This window comes from Hetaerina americana, unplaced genomic scaffold (genome assembly GCF_022747635.1).
Source record: "Hetaerina americana unplaced genomic scaffold, ioHetAmer1.1.p SCAF_38, whole genome shotgun sequence".
In the NCBI taxonomy this organism is placed as follows: Eukaryota; Metazoa; Arthropoda; class Insecta; order Odonata; family Calopterygidae; genus Hetaerina; species Hetaerina americana.
This window is the reverse complement of record NW_027286963.1, coordinates 4,589,986-4,612,852: the sequence shown is the minus strand read 5'-3', so window position 1 is coordinate 4,612,852 and position 22,867 is coordinate 4,589,986. Positions and strand designations below refer to the sequence as shown.

Genomic DNA, 22,867 nt, shown 5'->3' with positions numbered 1-22,867 from the left:
GAGATGCAGTGGTATTTTGATGAAAAGGGCATATTCAGGGGGGGCAAGATTGATTAACCAATGACTGACTGCATTACATTCTGTGGGGAATTGAGGCGATGGGAGAGAAAAGGGGAGTCAGGAAGAGGGTTATAGCTGTGATGATAAATGGAATATGGGAAAGAATTGGGGCTTACGTTTGAATTCAGACTTATGTTGCATTTGCAGAGGAAAGTGCATTCATAGGTGTCAAGGTGATGTAGAGGGGACTTTTAGAGGTGGGAGATACAGAGTGGTTAGTATTCATTTAGATTTTGGCGGTTATGGATTTTTCCAGTATGTTTTATTTGAAATGCATTAAATGTTCTTTGAATCTGGTGAGGTGTTGATGGGTAGTTGGTCCCATACATATGTTGTTGCATGGAGCAGGAGTAGTATTAAATTTGGCGTACAAGTATGTTGGATTTATGAAGGGTTGGGTATCTTTGTCACAGGAAAGCAGGTTTAGTAGTTTGAATCTATTCAAGAAAGATCCAACTGTCCAAAAAGATACAACTTGACACTCCACTCAACCATCAACCCTTCTTCAGTTCCACATACTTTCTATCACCCTCCATTCCATCCAAGACCCCTAACCCATTCATACCTCTTCCTGCTTGCTTAAAATTTTCCTCTTTATGGTCACACAAACCTCCAATCCATGCCTATCGCCTTGCTTCAATGGCCAAGTTTCCAAGCCAAACAAAATCAGACTCCATAATAATGTTTTCACTAATCTTTTCCTAACATCCTCACTCAACATCCCTGAAATCAATCCCTTCCCTGTTGGAGGGTTATTTGCTTGGCATAAGTTTTTGTTGTGTTCTTACTCTTTGACCATTAGTAATGATGATGGGTGATTCCCAACCTTGTTCCTCTAATAATCTTGATAAGCTACTCATTTTACCATAACAATGTTTTATAAATCTAGTTCCTCTACACTGCGGGCGACCTAATTTGGCAACTTCATGAGGATCCCATATACTGGCAATATATTTGTGGAACTGCCATCTTTCTATGAATTTATTGAACCAAACGACCTTGGAATGAGAGCGATTCCTATTCCGATCACTGTTGCTTTGTTTTTTTCTTCTCAAATTTTGTATTGATTCAAGATTAATCCTGATTAAAAGTGTGTTATATAATTCTAATTAAGGTGTATTTATTCCAAAATAGTTAGCATTAATCTATTTGGGAAGCAGTGACCGGGTAGGCAGTCGGGCTGAGAAGGCGAGATAAGGGAGTAGGGTACGGTTGGCTCTATAAACTGACCACAAGAGGCAAGAACTTGGGGTGTTTCGATTCAAATGGAAATGCAATCAGTAATCTTTGATAACTGTTTAGCGAATATATATTGCATACGCAAAAAACAATAGATGATTTAAATATGTAAGCAGATTTCTTGACACAATTTGCAGTTATAAGTTAGTAATCAGAAGATAGATTTGAGCTTTGTACAATCCAAGCGTAAGAAATGGCGGTCATAATCATACTTACCTGGCGTAGGGGTCTACCATGATCCGCAAGGTGGTTCCCCCAGGTCGAGGCTTATCCATTGCACTCCGGATAGGCTGACCCCTGCGATTGCCCCAAATGTGGGTAACTCGGGCGCGTAATTTTTGGTAGTAGGGACTGCGTTCGCGCCGTCCCTTAATTAACTGGTCAGATGTCGAATAAATGAATAGGGATGTGGCGACAGTCAGTTGCTCATTCCATGTTCTTTTCCGAAATAATACGAGAGTATTCTATTGGATATGGCGATAACTCCTCCGCGGTATTGTAATTATCTCTCGACTACAATGTATGCAAAAATTGAATCAGTAGTAGAGGATTTATTATTAAATTAGCGATAATAAATCCTCTACTACTGATTCAATTTTTGCATACATTGTAGTCGAGAGATAATTACAATACCGCGGAGGAGTTATCGCCATATCCAATAGAATACTCTCGTATTATTTCGGAAAAGAACATGGAATGAGCAACTGACTGTCGCCACATCCCTATTCATTTATTCGACATCTGACCAGTTAATTAAGGGACGGCGCGAACGCAGTCCCTACTACCAAAAATTACGCGCCCGAGTTACCCACATTTGGGGCAATCGCAGGGGTCAGCCTATCCGGAGTGCAATGGATAAGCCTCGACCTGGGGGAACCACCTTGCGGATCATGGTAGACCCCTACGCCAGGTAAGTATGATTATGACCGCCATTTCTTACGCTTGGATTGTACAAAGCTCAAATCTATCTTCTGATTACTAACTTATAACTGCAAATTGTGTCAAGAAATCTGCTTACATATTTAAATCATCTATTGTTTTTTGCGTATGCAATATATATTCGCTAAACAGTTATCAAAGATTACTGATTGCATTTCCATTTGAATCGAAACACCCCAAGTTCTTGCCTCTTGTGGTCAGTTTATAGAGCCAACCGTACCCTACTCCCTTATCTCGCCTTCTCAGCCCGACTGCCTACCCGGTCACTGCTTCCCAAATAGATTAATGCTAACTATTTTGGAATAAATACACCTTAATTAGAATTATATAACACACTTTTAATCAGGATTAATCTTGAATCAATACAAAATTTGAGAAGAAAAAAACAAAGCAACAGTGATCGGAATAGGAATCGCTCTCATTCCAAGGTCGTTTGGTTCAATAAATTCATAGAAAGATGGCAGTTCCACAAATATATTGCCAGTATATGGGATCCTCATGAAGTTGCCAAATTAGGTCGCCCGCAGTGTAGAGGAACTAGATTTATAAAACATTGTTATGGTAAAATGAGTAGCTTATCAAGATTATTAGAGGAACAAGGTTGGGAATCACCCATCATCATTACTAATGGTCAAAGAGTAAGAACACAACAAAAACTTATGCCAAGCAAATAACCCTCCAACAGGGAAGGGATTGATTTCAGGGATGTTGAGTGAGGATGTTAGGAAAAGATTAGTGAAAACATTATTATGGAGTCTGATTTTGTTTGGCTTGGAAACTTGGCCATTGAAGCAAGGCGATAGGCATGGATTGGAGGTTTGTGTGACCATAAAGAGGAAAATTTTAAGCAAGCAGGAAGAGGTATGAATGGGTTAGGGGTCTTGGATGGAATGGAGGGTGATAGAAAGTATGTGGAACTGAAGAAGGGTTGATGGTTGAGTGGAGTGTCAAGTTGTATCTTTTTGGACAGTTGGATCTTTCTTGAATAGATTCAAACTACTAAACCTGCTTTCCTGTGACAAAGATACCCAACCCTTCATAAATCCAACATACTTGTACGCCAAATTTAATACTACTCCTGCTCCATGCAACAACATATGTATGGGACCAACTACCCATCAACACCTCACCAGATTCAAAGAACATTTAATGCATTTCAAATAAAACATACTGGAAAAATCCATAACCGCCAAAATCTAAATGAATACTAACCACTCTGTATCTCCCACCTCTAAAAGTCCCCTCTACATCACCTTGACACCTATGAATGCACTTTCCTCTGCAAATGCAACATAAGTCTGAATTCAAACGTAAGCCCCAATTCTTTCCCATATTCCATTTATCATCACAGCTATAACCCTCTTCCTGACTCCCCTTTTCTCTCCCATCGCCTCAATTCCCCACAGAATGTAATGCAGTCAGTCATTGGTTAATCAATCTTGCCCCCCCTGAATATGCCCTTTTCATCAAAATACCACTGCATCTCAATCAGATGCAGCAGTAACCAAAATTGTTCCAGCAGACACAAATGGTCGAGGAGTTCTCCAGGGAGAAATCCAGCCCGGAGACTTTCCCTGTTTTATCTTTTCTCAACCCACATCTATTCTTCCACACTTTACTATCATTGAACTCCCTCCAAAAATAATCTAAAAATTATACTATGATCCGAGGAAATTATCCTTAATGGCTGGGGCCGTGGAAAAGAAAATTCAGCATGATACTAAAGTATGCCCATATCTCACAGGTGCATGTGACACATTTCATCATGTGCCAATAAGACATTTCATTTGTGTATTCTTTCAGTCTCGTTCCTTATTCTGCTGCACCATTTTGATGTGTGTTTATTTTTACATTTTATTTTAAGGACCAATAAAATATCTGGAGTTAAAGAAAACAGCACTCGGAAGAGGTCTTTCCTCTCCAACAGGAAGACTGGTCCAGGGACCCTAGTTTTTCATGCCAAAGAGTCAATCAAGGTAGGTGCTCATGTACTGGATCAAAAACTACTCATGGACTCTAATTTAAGTCAATTTTCACTGTAAGTTGGTTTCTTTGCCAGATTAAACAGCACAACGAACTTATAAGTACACCCCGATATGGCTAATTAACAAATATCAGGTAAAAATACTATTTTTCACTCTGTTACCTGAGTATTATGTCAACAGTGTACAAAAACAAGTAGTGGGAAAAAAGTATTACATGGCAAGTACTTGTACAAGTATCGAGTGCCATCTAAAAAGCACTTTTTGTTAACAAATCCTTTGGTTTTTTTGACTCGTGGCAGGATATTCAATTTTGATCAAACGTTCTCTCCACACAAAATCATTGCTGCCCAATCCCTCATGCAAAACTTCACACCTGACGTCATGCCAATAATGTATGAATGAATACTTTATCCCAAGTCTACATTGATTCCTAGCCCTTTATCCTTCATCAAATCCCACCCTTTTGAATCTCTTTGAATGTGCCGAATCCGCTAGCCGACTAGCCGACTCAAGGACTCCTTCTTCCCACGGACAATACGGGATAGCAACTGCAGGGTTATAGATAGAAAAAATTCCACTTGCCACCCTCAGCGTCTAAAAAATAATTAGTTGTATTTAAATGCATGCTCTTCCACTAACCTTATGTGTTTTGCTATAATAACCCATTCTTTCCGAATGACTTCATTCATGTTCTGTTCATCTGTTTTTAAGTTTCCCTTTCAATCCCTCGTCCCTCTCCGCGGGGGCAAATTCCTGCTACCTGCAACGTTGGGTCCCATTCCCTGCCATTTAGAGACTCTTTGGGGGTAGAGTGTTTCGTGGTGCATTTTCATGTGGTAGTGATGTTTCAATTTCTTGCTTGTTGTGTCCTGGCTTCCGTGTTGTAGGATGTCTTTCGTGCTGCATCATGGGGTGCAGTTTTTTAGTTGTTTTGCGGTTTATGTGTTTGCATGAGTATTGGATGAAGGGATTTTTGCATGAGTGTGTGCGCTGCTGTGGGTGTAATTTTCCGTGTTGTTTTTTTTTTGCATGTGGTATTTTTCTTTTTTACGGTTGGTGACCTAACACCCCCCGCCACACGCCCTTGCGGCGGCTTGCGGGGTATTATGTAGATGTAGATGTAGATGAATCCAGTTCTCTTTGGATCTGCTCACAAACTCAAAGATGTATTCTTCTCCAGAGTAGAGCCAGGGTAGGGATTTGGTACAGTGGAAGGCAAGGGTAGGTTAGGAGGAGCAAAAGATATTTAAATAAGGATCAAAAGAAGGTTAAGGAGAGAGAAAGAGAGGGAGATGCAAAGCTATTACAATGATGAGTCCATCTTCGTGAGGAAAAGAATCATTACCGTATGACTGCATGACAGATCGCGAGAATGTAAGTTGGAAGGGGAAAACGAGTTCCAGGTAGGGGAGGATTAAAACAGTGAGGATAAATGGAAAATGGGGGTGGGGCCCAGGGTTGAATTTGAATTAGTGTCGGGTTTACCGATAAAATTGCATTCGTAGGGTCTGAGGGGAAGGTCCGAGGACTTTCTAGAGGTACAAGTTTTTGGAAAATACAGAGTGATTGGTATCCTTTAAACTTTGGGGAAGCCAGATTTTCCCAGTATACTGTATTTAAAATGCACTAAATTCCCTTTGAATCTGGTGAGAAGTTGATCGTTAGTCCGTCCGGTGTATGCTTTATTGCAAGGGGCAGGGGTGGCATTGAATTTGGTACATAAGTACATGTTTTAGGTTTATGAGGGGTAGGGTTACCATATTTGACACAGGAAAGAAAATTTTTAGTTACATTTAATAGGCTCTGGGGATTCCTTAAGAGGTGGAAATCGTTGGAAGATATGGAGGGGTTTTATTTAATTAAATTTTTGGCGATGCTGGATTATCAGGATGCATTATTAAATGCTCTTATAGTCTGGCGGACGTGAAGGAGCATTGAATTTGGTCCAAAAATTAAGACACTGCCACAGTAGACTGATACACTCGCCATACCAACCAAATCGAGCAAACACCTGACGTCATGCCAATAATGTATGAATGAATACTTTATCCCAAGTCTACACTGATTCCTAGCCCTTTACCCTTCATCAAATCCCACCCTTTTGAATTTCTTTGAATGCGCCCAATCCAGTTCTCTTTGGATCTGCTCGCAAACTCAAAGATGTATTCTTCTCCAGAGTTTATTCACACCCCCACAATCGAATCTGTCCTTCTGGCTCTACCAACTCCCACATTTGACCAATCAATTTTCTCCATTTACCTAACGATTCACCTTATTCCATATTGATGCTCTAAATATTTCTAAAAAATTGAATGCAAATTTAACATGGAAATATGAAGTCCTTTTCACCAATAGAATGATGGAATAAGGCATCTCCCATGCTCCATTCCCCATTGATGCCTTAGAACGATATTAAATTATGCATGTTTTCCCCAAATCCTTTATTTTAGATATTCACTTCTATCAATGTTCTCTGCCTTGGACCCCTACAAATCAATGCTGTGCATATATTTCTTCCAAGTTTCAGGTTTTTGCATTTCTTTTAAGTTAATTAAACAATTTGCAAGGTATTGAAAATGTGTTTTATTTCCTCATTCTTTCCTCTTTCCCCTTCTGGCTCACGCATCTGGTAATGCTTCTGGGGGCCACCAGATGTACCTTCACTCTCCCTATGATGTTCCGTATGCCAACATACCACTAACCGAGAGGGCATCGGTGGATTGGGGTGAGGGACTAATTTTGGAATTCCAAGTACGTACAACAAAAAAGTAAAAATGTAAACAGGTCACTCAATCTGCCTCCAAATAGTTGCCAAATGTTTAATTGCAAATGACATGCCACAGACACATGATGTGTTATGCCCTTTCCCATTTTGTAATTTATTTTCAATTATTTTAAAGTTATCACTCTATCAAAAAGAATCCCATGGAATGCAAATGAATGCAAGCAGAAATACCTGCACCCTTTGATTAGTAAACCTAAACTCTACCCACTAGACTACCGCAATTCTTGTTTATGTGCTGCACATAAGAAAAACATTGTGCAAGGATTAATTAAAAATAGCAATTTTCCACAAAAATAAAATTTAATGCGACCGGTTTCAATTTTACTACATCATCATCAGGTGATAGTTAAACCTCAGAGTCCAGTATATATATGATTAAAGGCAAGTAAGGGGAGGGTGGAGGAAAAGAGGGGAAGAGGGGGGAAGGTGGAAGGCAGAATGGGTGACTATGTGAGTGGGGTGGGGGGAAGAGGGTTGGGGAAGACAAGGTGCAAAGACCCTAGGAGTCCGGAGAGCGCGTCGTGGCCGAATGGAGGGGGGTGTCTCGTTGAGGGTGTCCCACGGTGCGCCGCAAAGCTCTTCGGGCCGCGGGGGAAGAGGACGGGATCGGGGGTTTTTCCCTATGGTCGTGGTCTGGGAACAAGGTATCAATACACAAATAAGCACTGAGTTGAAGGGTAAAGATTGGGATCACTGTATAGTTTTAAGGGGGCGCCCTAGCGAGGTTTTAGGGAAAGGGTGTAGGAGGGAATGTTATCACTAGCACATGCCGAATAGGGCTCAGTAAATAGGGAATAGTGCTCAGTAAAGCTGACAAGGGAAACTGCACTGTCATCCTAGATAGGGACGATTATACCAGTAAGTGCCTAAAGTTCATATCCGCCAACGCCTTTGATGTACTCCCGAAAGATCCTACTCCCAATTATCAAAAGCGTGTCAAAGAGGCCATCGCTTCCTGCGTCCACATATTCAACGATAAAGAAAAATTCTTCTTAACCACCATGAACCCTTTACCCCCAAGACTTTATGGTCTACCTAAACTACATAAAAAAGACGTGCCCATTAGACCAGTCGTATCTAGTGTCAGTGCTCCAGTGCAAAAATTAGCAGCAAAATTAAACTCGATCTATCGACAACTCTCAGGCTTCAAACCCAGATTCTCAATAGAAAACTCCATTTCCTTAACTGAACGTCTTCTGCCCTTCACCTTACCACCCAACGCTAAGCTAGTATCGTTTGACGTGTGTAGTCTCTTTACTTCCATTCCGACGCATGAAACTTTAATTTACGCTGAAAATATATTAATCAACGCTAATGTGAACCAACACCACATTAATGAATTAAGTTCACTTCTCAAAATTTGTGTAGACCAAAATTATTTTTTATTCTGTGGCACCTACTATAAACAAAAGGATGGTCTGGCTATGGGGTCACCCCTTTCCCCTCTCCTCGCAGAAGTTTTTATGGATAATTTAGAGGACAAGATCCTAAGTGAAAATAGATTCAAGAATAACATTTTATACTGGTTTAGATATGTGGACGATATCTTATGCTGCTGGACAGGCAGTGATAGACAGTTAGACCTTTTCTTACATTTCATAAACTCCATCCACCCATCTATAACTTTCACCATGGAATCGGCAGTGGACCATAAAATCAATTTCCTGGATCTCACTATTGAAATAAAAAGAAGCACACATCATTTTTCAATATTTCGGAAACCCACGTATACAGACCAAGTGATACCCTCAGACTCCTGCCATCCCTTCACCCACAAACTAGCCAGCTTCAATTCCATGATCCACAGATTAATCAGTATCCCCTTGTCCAAATCCAACTTCGAACGAGAGCTCAATACGATCAAGCACATAGCCTTTAAGAACGGTTACCATGTCCGCATAATTGATAATATACTGAAGAAAAAACTTAAGAAACAGACCCTGAAATTAAACATCTCCCTTGCAGTCACTACAGTCTCTGAGCGCAAATGGTGCAAACTTCCATTCCATAACTCTGTGTCATATAAAATCGCGAACAGGTTTCCCAAAGACAAATTCCGCATTTCTTTTTATACCCCCAATACTCTATATAAAGCCCTATGCTCAAACAAAGATCCTATAGACTGCAACACCAAAAGTGGTGTATATGAAATTCGGTGTGATTGTGGGGCCATTTACATTGGTCAGACTGGCAGGAGTTTTTCGACACGTATCGGGGAACATAGGAAAGGCTACATAACAGGTCATACCAACTCTTTATTTGCCAAACATCTTCTCGATTCTAACCATTTCAGCAATTTCGAATTCAAAGTGCTTCACAATTTGGAAAAAGGAAGGAAGCTGGATGCCATGGAACAGCTGGAAATCTTACATCGCAAGGACTTGGAGCTGATCAACGAAGTCCAATTTTTATCTTCACCCTCCCCCCTCCTCTCCATCACCTTCCCAAGACGTACATGTGACCAGTGATCCCTTGCCCCTTCTCATTGGATATTTCCTTCCTTTCCCCCCCCCCCCCTCTGCAGACGGAGACCATGCTTTCCCGGACAAGTGGGAAACCCCGAGTCCCCACCCCTTTCCTCACGGACGAGGAGGGAAGGTTCACCGCTGCGGGACAATCCAACCCCCCCCCTATTCGGCATGTGCTAGTGATAACATTCCCTCCTACACCCTTTCCCTAAAACCTCGCTAGGGCGCCCCCTTAAAACTATACAGTGATCCCAATCTTTACCCTTCAACTCAGTGCTTATTTGTGTATTGATACCTTGTTCCCAGACCACGACCATAGGGAAAAACCCCCGATCCCGTCCTCTTCCCCCGCGGCCCGAAGAGCTTTGCGGCGCACCGTGGGACACCCTCAACGAGACACCCCCCTCCATTCGGCCACGACGCGCTCTCCGGACTCCTAGGGTCTTTGCACCTTGTCTTCCCCAACCCTCTTCCCCCCACCCCACTCACATAGTCACCCATTCTGCCTTCCACCTTCCCCCCTCTTCCCCTCTTTTCCTCCACCCTCCCCTTACTTGCCTTTAATCATATATATACTGGACTCTGAGGTTTAACTATCACCTGATGATGATGTAGTAACATTGAAACCGGTCGCATTAAATTTTATTTTTGTGGAAAATTGCTATTTTTAATTAATCATGATATTCCACCATATCACGCCTGAAACGTCTCTTTTTATTGTGCAAGGAGTAGAGTTGCACAAGCATTACAAGAGACAGAATTGCATACTTCAATTCAAACATGGCATACTATTTTGGAGACTCACAAATCAAAGTCCTAAAACGTTTTACAAGTAATCAGAGGAGAATGGGTTACAATGAAAAAAAAATCCTCATGATTAACACTAAATTTGTCAATAGATGGTCCTTTTAACTGTTACGTTTAAATGAAACTGTTAAAAACAAAGTCACCAATTATATAGTACGAAGACATCCTTGATTTAGATAGGATTTGAATCTGTAAACTTTAAATTTATATGATGGCTAAATGATGCGTGTACTTTTTTTATACAGTAAGCCTGTTGTTGGACACTTAAGATAGAAATCATTCTGATGATTTCTATTTCTGCTGCGTGTAGGTCAAAGAAACAGAAAATGCGGATGGGGTGGAAGACCTCGATGTTTCACAGCGGCGATGCAGGTTCCCCTGGGAGAAACCAGACGGCACCATATTACTGTACCAGCAGTATTCTTATTCAACATGCATTGTTGAGTGCCATGCAGCCGCTCAACTTGACATGTGTAACTGCACTGACCACTTCATTCCCAGCCCAGCAGGTAATACGTAGAAGACCACCAGGAAAGATTTGTGTGGGGGTGGCAATTATTAACAACGTTTACGAGCCTAACTACTAGAAAAAAAGTTTCCAGCTGATAAATTTTTCTGATTATTAATTGGCTAATATGCTAGAGGAACAAACTCTACTAAGCATCGTGCTCAGGGAAAAAAAGGTAGGGCAGCACTTATTTACATGTATATATATATGTGTGTATAAGTGTATATATATATATATATATATATATGTGTGTCCCCTCCCCGGACTACAACCTTGACGTGGTGGAAGGGCTTGTGCGTTCCGATGACCCCGAGAGCTGTGCTGGCGGGAGTAATAAAAATTGCTCCTGGTAGGGTCACCCATACCAGATAGGTCAAAGGTTAGGAGCCAGACGAAAGGTAGTCCACGCAGCGTCTGTTCCTCAGTGAGGCGGCTGCAATGGCGTCTGACCCCAGTGGGGCGGCCAGTAAGTGATGGTGTCAGGTTAAAAACACTATTGAGGAAGGCAACGGGAAACCACCTCAATTATCATTCCCTAGAAAAATATGATGGACAATAGAGATATTTTGAGTCCTGGCAACCACGGGGCTCGGCCCAATCGGCCGTGTGTCGTGCCCGGCAGCGGGGGAGGCAAGGCTTCCGCGGTCGTCATCCCACGAAACCCTTGCAAGGGAAAACCAGCAGCAGCAGGACAGAAGACGCAGGAGAAGAAAACCAAATTAGTTAGAATAGGAACGTGGAATGTTAGGACAATGATGAGGACAGGGAAATTGGAGAATGTTAAGCGAGAGATGGAAAGGGGAAATATAGATATTTTAGGTCTATGCGAGGTGAGATGGAAAGATAGCGGGGATTACTGGAGTGATAAGTATAGAATAATATACAGCAGTGGGGACGAGAGCCAACGAGGGGTTGCCATAGTATTAAATGAAGAGGTAGGAAGAAGCGTAGTCAACATAGAGCAGGTAACGGATAGAATACTACTAGTGGAGATAAAAGCAGAACCGACGAACTTAGTTATTATTCAGGTATACATGCCACCGAGCAACCATAAGGAAGAAGAGGTCGATAAGATATACGATCAGTTAGAGGACATGATTGCGTGTGTTCCAGCAGGGAAACATTTGATAGTGATGGGGATATGAATGCGACGGTAGGCGAAGGAAGAGATGGTGATGAGGTGGGTGACTACGGTTTAGGCACGAGGAATGACCGCGGGGAGAAAGCAGTTGAGTTCTGCAGGAGACAGGGGTTAGTCATCACCAACACCTGGTTTAGACACCACAAAAGACGCAGGTATACATGGAAAATGCCAGGTGACTCAGGAAGATATCAGCTAGATTATATCCTGGTTAGACACAGGTTTAGGAATAGTGTGATAAATTCCCACAGCTTTCCGGGAGCGGATGCGGACTCAGACCACAATTTAGTTGTTATGAAATGTAGCGTACGTTTCAAAAAGATAAGGCAGGGGCGGCGAGTTAGAAAATGGAATGTAGAAGCATTAAATGGGTTGAAAAGGAAGGAATACAAACAGGCGGTAGAGAAAATAATGGAGGATGGTAAAGGGCTTATTACTATCGAAGAAAAATGGGAAATGATCAAAAAAGGGTTGTCTAAAGCCGCAAAAGACACTATTGGAACCGTTAACACTAAAAGGACTAGGAAACCATGGATCACGGATGAGATGATTACAAAGATGGATGAGCGGCGAAAATGGAAGAATATAAATACAGAATTAGGCAAAATGAAGTACAAAGAATTGAACAATAAATTGAGGCGGGCAACAAATAAGGCAAAAGACGCATGGTGGAAGACGCAGTGCGAGGATATGGAAAGTCTCCAGAGGAAGGGTGAAATCGGTGCGCTGTACAGCAAAGTTAAATCGTTATCGGGAAGTAAGAAAGGAAGAGCTATGCTAACAGTTAGAGATAAGGCGGGTAAGGTAATAGTTGACGCAGGAAAGATCCAAGAGAGATGGAAGGAGTATATAGAAGAACTGTATAGTAAAGAACTCAGACCAACACAGTTAGACATTGGAAAAGAAAATGACGTAGAGGAAGACAGCTTAGGTCCAGGCATACTAGACAATGAGATAAAAAGGGCATTAAGGGAGATGAAACTAAATAAGGCCGTGGGGGTAGATAACATTCCCGTGGAACTTTTAAAATGCTTAGGAAAATGTGGGAGGAAGAGGCTATATGGGCTGATCCGTAGCATTTATGAGGAGGGAATCTGGCCGGAAGACTTTGTGAGAGCAGTTTTAGTTCCGATTCCGAAAAAGGTAAAGGCCACGTCATGTGAGGACTATAGGACAATTAGTTTGATATCCCACGCAGCTAAAGTTGTTCTCAGGATCATAAACAAACGGATAGAGAGTAGGGCAAATGATTACTTAGGGGATGATTAGTTTGGGTTTAGAAAGGGGAGAGGTACGCGTGATGCCATTGCAGTAATGAGATTATTAATCGAGAGGAATATAGAACACAACCAGGAGGTATTTGCCTGTTTCGTAGATTTCGAAAAAGCGTTTGATAGAGTGAATTGGGAAAAACTAATGAGTATATTGCAGAAAATAGGAATAGATTGGAGGGAAAGGAGGCTAATCCGCAACCTGTACATGTCTCAGACTGCTCAGGTGCGGGTGGGAAACGGGGAGTCAGGATGGGCAGTGTTAGGAAGGGGTGTAAGGCAGGGTTGCCCATTATCACCGTTGCTGTTCAACCTGTATGCAGAGGAAATGATTAAAGAGGCATGGGAAGAACTCGAGGTAGGAATGAAAGTGGGCGGGGAATTCGTAAAATCAGTTAGGTTTGCTGATGACCAAGCTTTAGTTTGTCAGTCAGCCAAGGGGCTGCAAGCATTGCTGAGTGAATTGGAAATTCAGTGCGACAGGTATGGGATGAGAATCAACATTAATAAAACAAAGGTTATGCGATTTTCTAGAAAGAAAAAGGGCAAGCTTAACATTAAAATAGGAGGGCAAAAACTAGAGCAGGTAGAACAGTTTACGTATCTCGGTAGTGTTTTGGACCAACACGGTCAAAGTAGTAGGGACGTAAGGAGAAGAATTGCGCTAGGCAAAGAGGCTTTCACGAGGAGGAGGGAGTTGATGACGGGGACTTTGAGTAAGGATGTTAAGAAAAGACTCGTAAAAACTTTGATATGGAGCGTAGCTATGTACGGCGCGGAAACGTGGTCATTGAAGCAGGAGGATAGACGTAGACTGGAGGCTTTTGAAATGTGGGTGTGGAGAAGAATGGAGAAGGTGAAATGGACAGAGAAGAAAACAAATGAGGAAGTACTTGGTATGGTGGGCGAAGAGAGGGGTTTGTTGGGAGCAATCCTATGGAGTCAGGAAAAGTGGATGAAGGGGGTGTTGACCGGCAGTGGGATGTTGAAGACTGTGATAGAGGGTAGAATGTTGGGCAAAAGAGGAAAGGGAAGGAACAGGATAGGGATGTTGGACGGGATGAAGGGCGGAAGAAAGTACTCAGAGATGAAGAGGGACCTGGTGTAGAGTAGAATTTAGGGTTGTGTTTTGTTAGTAGTCACAAAATATTTGTTTGGTAGTTGTGTCCATCGAAAAACCTACCTTAACCGGTAGATTACCTTAAAAAAAAATATATATATGTGTGTGTGTGTATATGTATATATATATATATATATATAAGTTCAACAGATTCAGGCTTGAGGTCGTAGAAGTTCATCATAATGAAATAAGGACAATTTGCACTTTTCCATAGTTTATTTAACGTACGACACGTTTCAACTCACAGAGTCATCATCAGGTACAAGACCTGATGAGTCTTGTACCTGATGATGACTCTGTGAGTTGAAACGCGTCGTACGTTAAATAAACTGTGGAAAAGTGCAAATTGTCCTTATTTCATTCAATATATATATATGTATATATGTACAGGTATATATAGATGATTTCGTCAACGTAACACAGAAGTGCCGAATAATAAATTAGACAGCAACAAACAATATAGAAACAAAAAAAAGATCACTCACACATTATTTCTTGATCATTTCGACGGAATTCTGATCCGTCTTCATCGGAAGATAGAGAATAACGTGTGAGTGATCTTTTTGTTTCTATATTGTTTATTGCTGTCTAATTTATTATATATATATATATATATAAATAAATATATATATTATAAAAGCACACTACTGTGAGTAGTAGACGTAAGAAGGAATGGAACAGGATTATTGCAATTGTAGTACAGTGAAAAATAAATTACAAATACTTGCAAACTGATGAAGCTTTGAGAAATTGACTATAAATCTCAATTTTAACATCCATGTCTAGGTGGTCCTCATCCATCAAAGTACCCAAGGTTCACCTCTCCAATTTGAAATGTTTTTGGAGGCGCTGTTGGGCATAATTTAAGTATAAGTATTTCATTTGGAGAGTTCAAACACACATTCAACACTCCCAAGAATGACAAGCATGAGGCACTATGAGCACATTTTGAGTAAATTCAATCAGCTGGATGTCAATAGGTGCTTCCATTCAAAGTAGTCTTTCTCCTAATTTCAGGGTGGAATCACACATGTACTACGGAAGGTCTTGCATGCCTGACAAAATTACAAGGTAAGAGAAAAATTGTAGAATAAGATTGACAAAACATAGGTATCCAATCCATTAATAATCCATACTGAATCCAATCCAATTCATTAATATGGATATGAAATACTTCCATGAAGAGAAGCCTGAAATATTAGAATATATAGGTATCCAAGTTTTAAAGATATATATATATATATCCCATAAGACAGCAGTGACTGGTTGATTTAAGAAAGGCAGAATGATTGTATTATTTTCCAGACACTACTGACCACTTTGGTGCAGCACTTTTGACTTAGCAGTATTTTCACCTAGGTGAGCATATTTACACTAAGTTAAATTCCAAAGAAGCTGCGGGAGATGCCGAAACAGTAACTTTTTACAGAGTCAACTGCTATTATGCATTTCAATGCAATAATTTCAGAGTGTAAAAAGTCATTTGCCTCGACCAGGATTCAAACCCGGATCCCTTAATGTTCAGTCGAGTGCTTTAGCAAGTTAAGCTAACGAGGCATCCTCTTAAACTCTGAAATTCTGGGGCTTTTAAAGAAACAAGATGTTTTGTATGGTATTCACAACATCCAGTTCCTAAAAAAGCCTCAAAATTCAGAGTTAAAGAGGACGCCTCGATAGCTTAACTGACTAAAGCACTCGACCGGACATCAAGGGATTTTGGTTTGAATCCCAGTCAAGGCGAATGATTTTTACACTCTGACATTATTGCAATGATACACTAGGTTAATTATTTCATGATAATGCCATGGTAACATTTTTCATTAGGATACTTTTAGTCCAAGCCAATTAAAAAATAAAACTTTTTAGGCTTCACAGAATGTCTGGATGTAAATTTAGGAATTTTCATGAGTCATTTACAGTTTATTTTTAATAGTTCTGAATTGTACAGGAGCGTTTCCATATGAAAGTGATACTACACTCATTCTTCCCCTTTTCACTCAAAGACTTAAATCGAAACTTGACTGAAAATTTAGAAAAACATTAAAAAGATTATTTATCTGATTGACTGTTCAGAGAAGGCAGAAAACATTTACCTATAAAACAAAAGTTGCTCAATAATCTACTTAAAAGTGAACTAATTATAAATACACTAATTTGAATTTCAAACTAAAAAATACAATTACTTAATGACGGGATACAAACATACCTCAAAATCATTAACCCTTAAGTTGTGGGAAGTGTTCTTGTTTGTTTGGACAGGCAATTGCTGGAGAAATAATCTTGTACTGTCTCTCACTACCAAAAACTATCATTATATTTCTTATGGTTCGAACTTAACTTTTTTTTCCAAGAAAGGGTCAAATCACACCTCACTCCAACTGGTTCCTCTGGCATTCATTAGATTGTGCATTTCCATGTACTGAGATATGACCACATTCACAAACTGTTCACTACTTTCAGTACGTTAACATTACATGACTGGAATTCAATGACTTTCCATGTAATTTAGAGCCAAATCACAAGTAAAATAAATATCTTGTACGTTTTCACTTGTACTACAATCATTAAAAATGTTTTAATTAGTTTGTAGAAATTGAAGCTCTATAATGATTCATCATGATACCCACTTCTACGGCAGAATCAGACTCAAAGAAAGTAGAAAAGCTGAATGAAGGAGATTTTTGGAGGTACTAGAATAAGGGAACGTTGTGATAAAGGGGAAAATGTAGACTATGCAGAGAAGAAAGAGAAATTTTAGATGCTATGGAGAGGTTGAAAGATTTACGATGGATGAAGGATGTAATACAAAATGGAAACAATTTAGGCCATTTTATTTATGCTATTTCTCAGAGATAGTACTCCCTTTATTCAATACAATACCACCTATGATGACAAGAGTAACACTGAAACTGGATATCTCAAAACACTTCTTCCATTTGGTAAAACACACACCTCACCACAAATTATATAAGTTCCCCTAATAGCATGAATGATCTTAGAAATGAGTGCCCTGAATAAGAATGAACTAAAACATAATATCTATTGTTAAATAATAACCGTTAAAATAATCACTAAGAACAATCAGAGATATATCATTAAAAGTATATGCATAAAATTATTTTCATACTATAGGCACATTACGAAGTTTGAGAACCAATTGGAGTAACAAAGCAGGACTGATATGTGACTGTGATACTGGTTGCTTAGAGCCTGAATACACAATTGTTCAAAAGTCGAACTTCCGGTAAGTAAAAAGAAAGCCACTGGCTTTTGAAATTGTATCTATTAATGTTGATAATGAGAAATACCTAATTATCTAAAGAGATTTAATTTACCTTGAATAGAATTACTTAGCAACAAGAGAAGAGCACGTCTAGAACTGCCTAAGTAGATATTAGAAGATTTCACCTAAAAATTCAGATAATGCCAGTAAAAACGAAAAAAAAGTTTGCAAATCACATCTACCAACAGGATATGTTCATTCATTTCTGAAAAAAATATCAACAGAATACAAATATAATCCCTGCACATGGCAATTTTAATGTTTCTTTTTCCACATAGTCAGTCCACATCACTTAATGAGACTCCTATGGTGACAGTAAAAATGAGTGCCCTTCCCAGTGAGCGTTTTCGAAGAAATATAGTTAGAACCAGACTGGACCTTGTTGGTAAGTTATTGACCTTTTCATCAGCAAGCCTTGCAACGTTTAAAAAGTAGCTGGGACAAAAAGAGAATTACATCTTTCAGTGTAAATTGCTGACTGGGAAGAGTTGTATCCCTAGGAGTGGGGAGTGGGAGAGATACAAAATTTCATTGGCAAAATCATCCTTGCTTCTGTGAGGACCACCTGATGATGGCGTTCAACATCGAATCTGGGTCATGTTCTTAAACAAAGTGTGTGGAATAACAAAGTCAATAATTTCAATGCATAATGCAAATTCCATAAAGTTATGCCAGAGTCGAGAAAAAAATAATAAATTTTTATGTTTACTTTACTCAAAGCGGTAAGCTATTTTTATAATTAATATTCTTTTGTTTATAAAAGATTTAGTTTAGTTGAAAGTTTCAAATATTCAGGAACATAACGCAGTTCATGTTAACCATTTGAAAATAACTCAAGTGTCATTTAAGCTAACATGTAAGGCATATATTATAGATTTTTCAATATGAACAAGGCATTTTTACTTTCATAAAAAAAATAAAACTCCTAAGGATCACTGACTTGACTTTCAAAATATGCAGGTTATACTTTTAAGGACATATATTGATTTTAGCACGTTGCCTTTCACATACTCTTGTTCCTCCTTCCTTTTGCTGACATGGCTCCAGTGACATTTTTTTCATAAGAACATGCCAGCCACCAATGGAAATGATATCCACGAGTATGGGTGTTGGCATAATGCAGCCACAAGGGAGCAGATTGAAGCACTAGCAAAGATCCACGCTCAAATTTGTCAACCATTTAAATTTGCTAGCTAGAAAATACTCGAGGTGCATTTCTTTAAAAATTGCTGACATCTTGAGTCTTCTAAAAATGCAACTCACTTCGGTTTTAGGGAATACTTGGGAATCCAGCATTGTAAAACCCATTGTATTTTATCATATACAGGGTTCGTCCGGAAAATAAGTGTACTGAGCTCAGGAAAAAAAATGTATTACACTTTTACATATCTTAAGCTAATATTCCTCAAAATAGGACCCTTGTGAGTCGATACACTTGTTCCAGCGGCGTTCCCATTCCTGGAACGCTCCCGCGAAGGCATCATAGGGAACCTCTCGAAGACACGTCATCACGGCCTCTTTGACGGCGTCCAAAGTCCCGTATCGCGTTCCTTTCAAACTCCTCTTTATCTTCGGGAACAGAAAGAAGTCCGGTGGTGCCAAGTCCGGGCTGTAGGGCGGGTGCGGCAGCGTTGCCACGCCGTGCTTGGCCAAGAAGTCCGACACGACAAGCGCGGTGTGAGACGGCGCATTGTCGTGATGCAGCCGCCAGATGTTTTTGATCGCTGGCCGGACGCGGGCGACTCGTTTTCGAAGCCTGTCGAGCACTTGGACGTAAAATGCAGCATTTACAGTTTGTCGTTCAGGTACAAATTCGTAGTGGACGACTCCCCTTTTGTCAAAAAAGACAATGAGCATCGCCTTGATCCGAGATTTGCTCATGCGAGCTTTCTTTTGACGGGGTGATGATGGGGTGTGCCACTCCACACTTTGTCTCTTCGACTCCGGGTCGTACTCAAAGATCCACGTCTCGTCACCCGAAACAACGTTCTCTAAAAAATGTGGATCATCTTTGCAGTGATCCGCAAGTTGTGTCGCGATTTCCAAACGATTGAGTCTTTGATCATCACTGAACACTTTCGGCACCAACTTTGCACAAATTTTTCGCATCTGTAAATGCTCCCTAATAATCTCGTGCACTATTGTTTTTGGCACATTACACTGCTCTGCTATCATCCGAACACTAAGACGACGATCAGAGTTCAGTACATCGCGAACTTTTCGCACATTTTCGTCGGTGAGTGTCGTTGATGGGCGTCCAGGCCGTGGTTCGTCGTCGACCTCTTCTCTGCCCTCCACGAACATCTTGTGCCACCGAAAGATCATGTTTCTGGACATGGCTGACTCCCCGTATGCCTGGTTAATCATACCGACAGTTTCGGTAGACGATTTCCCAAGCTTTACCGCAAATTTGATGGAATAACGCTGCTCCAAAAACTTCGGCATCGCGTTCCGTGACGTGGGTCGAGCGTGGAGGTTCGCGTTAACAGAGCTCCTCACTACACCACAGCTCAGAGCCGACTGCCTTTTTCAGCGTCGCTTGCCAACATACCCCCCTCCAATCGCAGCCCGTCAGAGCGGTGCTGGGCGCGCCTGGAGCGGCGGGAAAAAATCAGTACACTTATTTTCCGGACGAACCCTGTATAATGCTGTATTCACTGACTAATAATTATTAACATTGGTATTCTACTGTTTAATTAAGTTCTGGATGGACAAAGATTGATCATTACCACCATTATTAGCTTCGCCCACAAGGCACAACTAGGCACTCTTCGCTAAACTGTTCTTCAAAGCTTTGCATATTTTCCCTATCTCCCTTCATTCCATTCTACACCCTTATCCTTTTCCTCCACCTACTTAGTTTGCCTAACATTCTCCCCTCCATCACAGTCTTCAACATTATACACTAATATGAACTTCCGGACTAGATTAATATGAGCTCCATACTTTTTTATTTTCAGATTTGGAGGGTCAAATTAACATTAGATGTGATATTTTGCTTTCACAAAAGCCTGCTGTTATTATTGAAACACCTAGCCACAAGCAAACTGAATTGTAATATAACATTTATGAACACTACAAACAGTGAACTTATTCCAGCAGTTCTACAGCAATGTTGAAGTCTAAAGGCTTTCCATTTCTACCTCAACAGCTTTTTTGAGGCTGTCTCATCAAATTGGGGCTAAGTTTCTAGGGGATACACATGTAGTGTAAGGTTACCAATCTCTTGAATTACATCAGAGAGAACTGACAGTAAACCCAAATAGAGCTCATTAATACAGGAACCAGTAAGAATGACTTTCATATTTAGTTAAAAATAGGAAAAACCAAACCACAAATAAATAATATAAAAATTGAAATTAAAGATCCAAGAAAATTTTAATGGCATAGTAATAAAACTGCCAGAAATTTCATAATCATAATTCGGATTGGTGATACTTCCATTGAAAACTTAAGCCAATAAAATTCATGGGGCAGTTTGAGACAATACTGATCCTTTATGGCAAGGACTTGCAACTTTAATATTTTTCAGTTAGCTACATTACATTAATTAACCAACTACAATCAGTTAAACAGCCTGATGGACTATACCTGGTTTATTGTTCACATGACCCAGGGTTATGTTGAATATGGTACTCTCCAGAGTTGGAATGGAATTAAGTCCTTGGATGCAACAGTTATCAACGGTCACCATAGTCAGCCTTCTTGCAGCACTCTTCCATAGCCATTTTAACTTCTAAAATATCTTCACCAGAGATACCCATCTGTTTGTTTTATCCAAGGAGGTGAATGATTAATAAAGGGGTGATTCTTCTTCTTAAACTAAAGGCTAGGATTTATAGTTATTCATACACTATAAAATACTGCCATTAAAGTTGAGTGAACGTTTACATTGCAATAAATATGCAAACTGCTACTCTGCTAATGCTGACACTACTCTTAGAACACATCTCATATAATGACACTTCTTTCACTTTTATTTCCACATATGACCCTTCATATGCCATATTATGATAACTATATCTAGATATTTAATAAGGTTTATTTTTAATCCATATATATATCATTATTTTGTACTTAACTATTTAGGGCATGAAAAAGTCCAGGACATCATGTCCAATCCTTTTCACATCACTGAGGATCCACATTTACCTCTTGAACGTCCATTGCCAACCATGTTTTTTTTTACCATTGCCATATTCCAAATTTATCCCACTTAATATTGAGGAACTACAATTTTTGGCAATTTCTGAAACATTGCACATTATTTATTTAATCGCACATCAAATTATAGCAATTGTTGGCACTTCAATGATCAACTGACAATAAATAAAATTCTTGGTTGATACCCTCTCTCATTTCATGTGGAAAAAACAGTTTCATTGGGAGGAATTGCTGGACTTTTTCTTGGAGCATCCATCTTGAGTGCAGTTGAAATCCTTTATCACGCAGTCATCATATCCATGAATTTCTGGCAGAGGCCAGTGAAAAAAGTGAACCCATCAACCTCATTCAGAAGGGAGAAGAAAAAAAGGAAGATGAAAACTGCAGGTCCACATTCAAGCTTTCACATGTGAAGCATTGTATATATGTATATATATATATATATATATATGTGTGTGTGTGTATATATATATATATATATATATATATATATACATATATATATATACATATATATATACATATATATATATATATATATATATATATATACATATATATATATATACATATATATATATACATATATATATATATATATATATATATATATATATATATATATACACATATATATGTTGGATAAATGTACCTGGCTATAGCATCACAGTGTGTGGCATTGCAACATATTGAACAAAGAAAAATCTTGTGAAATCGCACCTTAAGGCATTAGATAAACTATCTGAATTTCACTAAACTTTATTCCTGCATGACTGGTTTCATCTCACACATTACATCTTCGGGTGCCTATGGCTATTTTAACTTCCAACATAGTAAAATCTGAAAGGTAGCACCCAAATTGAATAGCGGATTTAACTTTCTATGATTGCTGCAGATAAATGAGAGCCTGCAGACCTTAATTGTGGCATAGATTCGTAAGTCTAGTTTTCCAAGTGTTAAAAATGATCTTTTAAAAACCTCTAGAGAGCACATAAGCTAGGTGCATGAAATGAGAACTTTGAAACTTAGCCACCAAAGTCCTTTTAAGTATTTTAGGATTTTTCCTTCGATTTACCTAAGTAGCCTCAATGTTTCAT

General features: G+C 39.7%; 2 protein-coding genes and 2 non-coding genes across 4 annotated transcripts in view; 2 read left to right on the top strand and 2 right to left on the bottom strand.

The window, feature by feature from the left end:
* The window catches only part of LOC139691560 (cytochrome P450 4C1-like), a 52,545-nt gene extending 50,971 nt beyond the window's left edge, over positions 1-1,574 (bottom strand). Inside the window, exon 1 of the mRNA XM_071589434.1 lies at positions 1,516-1,574. Within this exon, the coding sequence (XP_071445535.1) occupies positions 1,516-1,574 (59 nt within the window). The remainder of the gene's footprint in view (positions 1-1,515) is intronic.
* LOC139691600 (U1 spliceosomal RNA) lies at positions 1,508-1,670 on the top strand. Its single transcript, XR_011701613.1, has one exon. It is a non-coding gene; the product is annotated as a U1 spliceosomal RNA (small nuclear RNA).
* Positions 1,671-2,054: 384 nt separating this feature from the next.
* LOC139691599 (U1 spliceosomal RNA) lies at positions 2,055-2,217 on the bottom strand. The gene has a single exon (XR_011701612.1). It is a non-coding gene; the product is annotated as a U1 spliceosomal RNA (small nuclear RNA).
* A 1,883-nt stretch (positions 2,218-4,100) lies between these two features.
* Positions 4,101-22,183, top strand: LOC139691559 (sodium channel protein Nach-like). The gene is made up of 7 exons (XM_071589433.1): positions 4,101-4,214; positions 6,876-6,974; positions 10,594-10,792; positions 15,341-15,394; positions 17,456-17,567; positions 17,885-17,991; positions 21,984-22,183. Exons 2-7 carry the CDS (start codon positions 6,876-6,878, stop codon positions 22,181-22,183), a joined length of 771 nt encoding a protein of 256 aa, XP_071445534.1. The 5' UTR covers positions 4,101-4,214.
* The last annotated feature ends 684 nt before the right edge of the window (positions 22,184-22,867 follow it).